General features: G+C 40.4%; 1 protein-coding gene across 1 annotated transcript in view; it reads right to left on the bottom strand.

Moving 5' to 3' along the window:
- fam20b (FAM20B glycosaminoglycan xylosylkinase) overlaps nt 1–5,786 on the bottom strand; it is a 32,032-nt gene extending 26,246 nt beyond the window's left edge. Inside the window, exons 1-5 of the mRNA XM_015032901.1 lie at nt 5,563–5,786; nt 3,234–3,534; nt 2,518–2,765; nt 1,589–1,675; nt 1,398–1,507 (exon numbers count right to left, since the gene is read on the bottom strand). Of these exons, the coding sequence (XP_014888387.1) occupies nt 1,398–1,507; nt 1,589–1,675; nt 2,518–2,765; nt 3,234–3,362 (574 nt within the window). The 5' untranslated portion in view covers nt 3,363–3,534; nt 5,563–5,786. The remainder of the gene's footprint in view (nt 1–1,397; nt 1,508–1,588; nt 1,676–2,517; nt 2,766–3,233; nt 3,535–5,562) is intronic.
- Nucleotides 5,787–8,116: the final 2,330 nt, after the last annotated feature.

Below are 8,116 nucleotides of genomic sequence, written 5' to 3'. Positions count from 1 at the left end.
TATATATATATATATATACACACACACACACAAGCGTTTGGAGTGAACATCTTTCATAGGAGGGAGGAGAAACCCAGATCTGACTGGAGGGACTCGATTTACCGTCGGGTCTGGGAACGCCTCGGGATCCCCAGAACGAGCCGGAGGACTGCACGGATTTTCAGAAAGTTGTTACGGCTTGTACATTTACAGTAACTGTGGTGTTAAAGGTGGAAAATTCCTGAGAATGTTTACAGAACATGACGCATCATCATAAAAGTGCAACTTTATAAAAATTCACTGGTTTTCTTTTTGTTTTTGTTTTTTTGATGACCAAAATCAGAAAATCCTTGCTGATGCGTGTTTGAAGACCTTTACGGACTACAGTTTCTGTGCTGTTTAATTTTATCTTTGTACCTGCAAAAAAAAAAAAAAAAAAAAACAACCTAATTATTATTTTTTTTTTTTTGTGGGTTCCAAAAATGAAGAAAAGCAACGCCAAAACAGACTGTTATGTATAAAAAGCAGCTGAGTGAACTTTAATCAGCTCTATTCCACAATCTCTAAGTAAAGAATGGAGTGTAGTACGCTGATTAGTTTGTCAAACTCTAAAATAAAATTGTGCAAAGTCCTTGGTTTGGATGTCTAGACAGGTGACGAAACTGAACTTTTTCTGATTTCTTAATGCGCGTACATTCAGTCATTGTGTAAAAAAAAAAAGCAAATACTGACGGCTAAAATGTGAAACTCGAGGTATAATGTTGCAATTCAAAATTCAAGAAAGTCGATTTCACATAAAATAAATGTACCAACTGTGAAAACTATCTGCATTTCTTCAGTTTTTTTTTTTTTTTTTTTATCTTTACACTTTTTCTCCAACGCTTATAATTTCCATGTTCCATGGAAAATGATACAAGCCAATTCCAGGCTGGAGGAACCTTTGCCCGTCTCAGGAAGAAGAAGAATTTGGTGTTAACGATTAACTTTTCCTTTTTAAATCTCAAACTGGTCTGATGCATACTTCAACTGAGATTCAAGCAACGGGTTTGCAATTATTTAGACTAAGCTGCTGCACCCAGACTGGTCAAACATGTTGATTCAGGTCATTCCCACATCTGTTATTGAAATTCTCCAGAGTTTTGTCTTATTGCAAGCATCGCCGATGCCACGCCCCTACAGGGTGGATTTCTAGACTTTAATCAGACGGAGCCAGAGAAATACAGGACACGCCAGTTTGACGGAGAGTGAATTTGAGTCTCACAAAGCTCAAAACAAACTCAGAACGAGAACAGAACTGGACAGAAATATAAGAACATCTTTCATTCCAGAAAACCGCACTGACTCAAAGCCAGAGGACTGAAAACGCTCACCCCTCGCGAGAAATATTCATGCGGAGTAGAAGGAAAGTGCGCGCTCACCCTGCATGAGGAAAGTGCTCAGCAGCTGGTCGGTGGCGACGGGTTTGATCTCGGTTCGCAGGTTGACGTATCGGCCCACCACCAGGGGCGCCCTCCTGAACCCCAGGATCCTGAGGACGAAAGGAAACGTCACGGATCGTTTCGAGCGATGTGCGACACTCACATACATAGACACACACACACACACACACCTGTCCAGGTGGAAAGCAGCCACCTCTGCATTGTGTCTGTCGTATCCTGCGTACGGCTCGCCTTCAACCACGTAGTCTCTGTTGTATCTGAGCAAGAAAATCAGAAGAAGTCAGAATTTTAACCATTTTAAAAGGACAAGAATGTCACAGACTTATGATTAATATTTTATTGGATCAAAATTAGTTCCAATCAATTAGCTAATAACATCATTTTGTTTTAGTGTTGTAGTTTGGCCTCCATCCAGCAGAAGGCGCCGCTGGTCACCCTCAACCATAGCCAGTAGATACAAAAATAAAGATGGCAGAGCCATACAAGAATGGGAAACAGAAACGGTCCAAACAGAGTCCGGTGTGGGATGTAACATGAACTTTATGCGGTTCTGTTTTGAAATATAAACACTTGAACAACTCCTTTAGTTTAATCTTAACACTCATTCAGCCGAGCAGAATCAACTTCTCATCCAAAACTTACTCATGTGCTGCGAAGGCCAGGATGTGATCGGAAAAAAGAAACTATGACGTCATTTAGCATGACTGATTTTAAAGACCATCACGACTTAACCTGCTTCATGGAGCGAAATTTTAACATTCGTTCAAGAGCAGCCACAGATGGCACTTATGTATGAACATCTCTGTTCATGGTGAATTAAGTGTTTCACATATTTTCATCTTTTATTTTTCTATTCAGCAGGAGGTTCCTGTTTTGTTATATTTTATAAATACGTGAGAAAAATCACAATTTTCTGTTTATTCACTCAGTAAATACAGTCAGTTATTTTAGTTTTTTTAATTCAGCACTTTATGAAAAGTGCATCCATCCCTTCATGTGTCAAAATCCAGGGCTTTAAGACAACGCTTATCAATTAATCGTAAGTCGATCAATCAACCCATCAATCGATAACCAATCGCAGAATGATCTGAAGTCTGACCTCTTGGGTTTAAAGACCACTTTCTGTCCTCCGTCCAGCACCAGCAGGGCTTTGAGCTGCGTGCCCTTGTAGCCCACGTCGGCGCGCTCTATCCTGGCCGTGCTCAGCGAGGTGAGCACGGCGGCCAGCTCGGGGGTCTCCTCGGGGTACACCTCTCGGGGGCCCACCCACTGGCTCGCTATCTCCCACGGAGACTGGAGAGTGTGTGTGAGGTGGGCTCCCCGGGGCAGAGAGAGACCCGACTCCATCTGTGGGGATTATCACGCAGTTATAAACGCAGGATGCAAACATGGAACAGATGGACGGATGAACTGCCAAGCAGATGAGGAAAGCTTTATGCAACAAAATAAAATTATGCACAATCTCTTTAAATTTTATTGTGTGAAATACCTTTTTGACAACGCTTTATTTGAAGGGGTGTGCATAAGACTGACACTTCATGAACATAAAGGAGTCTTCATGAACGCTGTCATGAAGTGTCATTAGGTAAATAATGACACTTTTAATGCAAAAATCACAATTTTTATGTAACTTTTCTTTAAAGATGTCATTATTTACAGAATTACACTTCATGACAGCGTTCATAAAACTCCTTCACGTTCATAACAAGTGTTATGTTTATGACAGGGTCGTGTCAGTGTTATGCACACCCCTTCATATAAAGTGCTACTACCTTTTCCAGGAACGGGGACCCTGTCAGCTAAGTACGTGCTGACCTTCCGGAAGGCGCGGAGGTCCCGCCGACTGGCCGCAGACCCCTCCCCTCCATCCAGCAGGAAGATCTTGGCCAGGCCCAGCAGCAGGAGCACGGCACACAGCACCACCATGCGCTGTTTGAGCTTCATCTCCGCCTCTCCCGACGCCGTGTGTGTGTCCCTCGCAACGAGTCGCCCCTCACCGCCGACGCATGGCGACCGTCCCCGACCTGCCAAAGCCGCCCCGGAGGATCGAATCTGTCGCCCCGGATTTTTTTTTTTGCCTTTCCCCTACCCTGGACGTCAAATTTTTGAGTGTTCCCTGCAGGGAAAGAGGGAAAGGAAAATGAGAGATGGAGCAGAACCAATCAGGACAGTTGTGCTGCTGATAACGTGTGATGAGGAAGGGACTGATCTGCTGCCCCGGTGGGTCATTCCCCTCCATCCTCTCTGCTGGGGGCAGGAGGCGACCCAGTTCTTCTGCCGCTCGGTGGAAGCCTGCCCATATAACCCTGTTTCCGTAACGACCGCGACTTTACTTCAACAGCAGATAAAACAGGAGCTGCTGCAATGAAAACCATTGAAACCTTGTGCAAACATTAGAAAACTGTTTTTTAAGATATGACAGTTGAAAATATTCTATCAATTTTTTTTTCCTGATTTAATTTAATTTTACTTTTATTTAATTAGTTTTTATCTTGTTTGATATGTTTTCAAACTCTCTTGATTTTTCTGGAAAGTGCTTTGAATTGTCTTGGACACAAAATGCGCTCCACAAATAAATTTGCCTTGCCTAGAAAATTCCTGGAGTTGATAACATGAAACATGAAACGTGGAGAAGAAAAGTTTTTGGAGGAAAGAGAACAGTGATAAATCATGCAAATGGAACTTATTGAGCTAGTTTTAATTTATCATGCGATGAATTGATTTATTGATTATTGTGACAGGCCTGGGTAGCCTGTATGTACTTAGTGCTCAGCAGCAGCATAAAACAGGTTACTATGCAACGTTATGATCCCATTCTACACATGATGACATCATGTCCTTTACCTCAGACTCTGTGCTTTGGTGGGACTAAGACAGAGTCATCAGCAACAGAGACACCAGGTGGGCTTGGTGTAAGACCAAGGATGAACAATATAGTGGAGAAAGCAGCTAACGCTCACTAGCCGTGTCTCCGTCAACGATATTTTCATGCGCAAAACAGCAAAATTCAAAATAGTTTCTCCAGCTTTGCAAAAAAAATAAATAAATAAATAAATAAATTATACAAGTTGGAGAATATTAACTCTTTTAAATACCATGGTATTTAAATAAACTGGACTCTGGACTTTCACCTGGATTGAAAGTTGATGTTCAGAAAGACATTTTTTCCCCCCCATCAGACGACAATGGAGCTATTTTGCAAAGAGGAAAGTGAAGTGCAAAGCTGATTACCGAAAAGACTTGCAGCAAAAGCTGCTCTATAACGTATCAACTCAGGCCTGAAAACAGAAGCGTGCCACACTTTTCAGATTGTATTTAATGACTATGTGCTACTTATGTGATGCTCTTTGATGGTCATGCTCAGTCTCAAACACATATACTGAGGTTTGTGGTTGTTTTGAATGAATGTGGTAATAAATTGTTTCAGTAGAGACTGTAATTTACATTTTAAACAGAACAATAACTTTACAAGAAATAAGGTTAACATTTATGTACACAAGAATAAAACTCGGCTGATGTCTGAGGCTGCTGTAAACTGGGTTACAATAAGAACATTTAAACGTATCTGGGTCCAGTGACACCAACACTGTGAGGTAACAACCTCCAGACTCAGATAATAGACATATCATGGAGACTAGACATTATAAGATGAATAATGATTCAAAACTTGGTCTGTCTGCTAAATCTACTCATAAACATGGGTTAAACCTGGGTTACACTGTTACATCACTTATAATGTTTACCTGCCACGTTAACCTGAATGTTAGCTCAGGCTATCAAGCCTAGGGAAATCCTGTCAGGCTGACAGGTAAACATTTACCACACTGTAAATATGTGGCGTGTTAGCCACGCAGGCAGGCGGTCCTAAACAATCGCTCTTTCATGATGCTGCTGCTCAACACCTCAGAGAAAACCAATCCAGGGGCTAAGATCACTGACACGGCATGAAAACCGTCTAAACCTTCCCACACTGCTTTAAACCAGACGCACGCCTACGTTAGGTCACCCTATTAGGTCACTAAACCCTCCACATCTTCCCGAACAGAGCTACCAGCCTAGCAAGCCGCGGCTCATTTATTGCATTAGCTAAAAGAAGCCGCTAGCAGGATAGCTTCCGCTGGGTTCACGAACCGGGCTGACTTACCTTACGGCCTTTTTATGCGACTCATTGTAAATGGAGCGGCCTCTGGTTTTTCGGTAATGACGTGAAAGCTAGGCATGAATTATTTCGGGTGCTAGATAAAAGCTAGTGTCATTTCCACAATCCAGTCGGTTGCTCCCGTTTCTCCGCCCTCTCCCTCGATCCCAGTTCTGCCGTTGAGCGTCCACTTCCGAAACACTTCCTCCTGCTGCTGCCCGCCAGGTGGCGGTGTTTCACCCCTGCGCCAAGACACCAAGCGGCTTGCAAGCTAATCAGCTGGAAACAAACTACGCTTGAGTCACGGTGGTTCACATGTGGGTGTGACCCGAAACCACAGGATTAAATGGTCCACTATAAAACTATTTATCATTGTTATAACAAACCCTATCCAGAGGTGTAACATCAAATTATGCGTGCCATGGTTTTTTAAATGATTGCAGAGGAAATTCCAGCCTTTTATCTCCCTCAGTTTTTATTATTCATATTCGTTTCTAAATATTTGAATCTTATGCTGTGACCTTTCACTTGTTGAGCTGGTCCCCTCATTGTGTGGTAGTCCCTTGATGGAAAATCGGTACATTATGTGCTATGAAGAAAAAACAAACACTAATCTAATGTGGTTTTGTGGTTTAAAAAACGTTCAGTGCTCTATGTCACGTCTGTTACAGAATACGCTTAGATAATTAGTAAGGCAAGCATTTTTAACAACTCCCCTATTACAGTTGCAGCTCAAAAAATGAGAACATCTTACAAATTATTTATTTAAGTAATAAATATATTTTTATAAGAATTAATTCCAGTTCATTTTGATTATCATGACTTTCAATAATGAAGCGCTATGTTGTGATCACTGTCATGAGGGGAGGTTTGCCACAAAAGGGGATTGTTAAAGAAGCCACTTCACAAAGCATTACATCCAACTATGTTACTGAAAAGTTTAGTGGAAGGAAAAACTGTTGTCTAAAGGTGCAAAATTAATAGAAATAACTTGAACCTTCAAAGGGTTGTGAAAGTCCTTACAGGGTTAAATAGAGATTCACAAGGTGTGAATGGCTGCTGGAGTCAGTCTTGCAAGAGTCAGGAAAATGGGCTATAACTGTTGCGTTGCTTGTGTTAAACCACTCTGCAACCAGAAAAATCGTCAGAAACATCTTAACTAGCCAAGGAGGAAAAGGACTGGCCCAAAGTCCAGTTTTCAGAGGAAAACAGATTTCACATTTTTATCTAGATTTCAAAGTCCCAGATCCCTGAAGACGGTGGAAAGATTTAGAGCTCTATCTATCCATCTATCGATTAGTCCAGTTTCCACAGTCAGTGATTATTTTTGGAGCTGTAACATTTGCTGGTGTGGGGATTTATAATTTTCAAAATGAAAAGAAATAACCAAACTACATGCAAAGATTGGAAACATACCACTCTGTGTATATGGATAGATATACCTGTCAGATTTGAGGTGAATTACTGAAGTAAGCTGACATTTCAGTGACATTTGAGATTCACTTGTATTTTAAATAAGCCACTGTAAGATGGATACCATCGCATGACGTGTCCCATGTTTTCGTTTAAGTGCCCACACAGGGAAATCCCACTTTTTTCTTATCACACTATTTTAATTAGTCTGACTTCTAAATATAAAACCTCACGCCATACATGTTGACCTTTTACGTGCTTATCTGGTGGCCTGACTGCATAATGACCCCTTTGTGGAGTATTGGTACATTTTGTGCTTCAAAGACAAACCAACAAACTGACCTATTTCTGCAGCTCATACATGAGGAAGAGGAAATATCTTGAGGTAACAGTTAATTAGATGAAGCTCAGTGATGGCATTATCATGCATATTCATGTAAATAAATGTGTTGCATGTATAGATAAGATCACACAAGTTCATATTTATTCCTTAAAGGCTTTTGAGCAATTTTTAAAAAGTAATAAATGCAGTGTAGTTAAATCTTTTTATATATAAATAGATGTACAATGATTGGTAGGTTCTAAGCTACGATAATTTTTTTCAGTTCAGACTTTTTAACATTTTCTTTGGCTTTTACTAAAGTGCATGTATCATCATTTATTAATGTGATTCTTAGCTTTTTTTATTTGTAAGTTAGCATCAATAGACCATGGATATAAATAGATAAAACAGCTGGGATGTTCAATACATTTGCTGACAAATAGCATAGAGCAATCTGATCACTGCATTTACACATAAATCTAAAAAAAAAATCACTAACATGATGTATCTTCTTTAATTTAGCATAATTATTCCTTTTATTTCACGTTACAGTGTTAACACCGATTCTCATACGTAAAATGAAGTAAAAAAAAAAATCTAAATTATCACTAAAATTATGAGTAGTTTTAAAATAAACTGAGCTGACATTAGCCATTCACTTAATCCGGCTCTCTGCTCAGGCCGCCTCTACGCAGCGAAATGTTCATTTGTTTCTCTTAAGCAATAAAGTAAATGGTAGCAGCCTTCAGTGGTGAGAAGTAACGAAGTACAAGTACTTCGTTGCTGCACTTAAGTACATTTTTCGTGTATCTGTACTTTACTTAA

The sequence above is a fragment of the Poecilia latipinna genome, unplaced genomic scaffold, assembly GCF_001443285.1.
Source record: "Poecilia latipinna isolate Pla-1442-1.1 unplaced genomic scaffold, P_latipinna-1.0 Scaffold253, whole genome shotgun sequence".
Taxonomy (NCBI): Eukaryota; Metazoa; Chordata; class Actinopteri; order Cyprinodontiformes; family Poeciliidae; genus Poecilia; species Poecilia latipinna.
The sequence above is the reverse complement of the archived record's forward strand: the minus strand, read 5'-3'. Positions and strand labels throughout refer to the sequence as shown.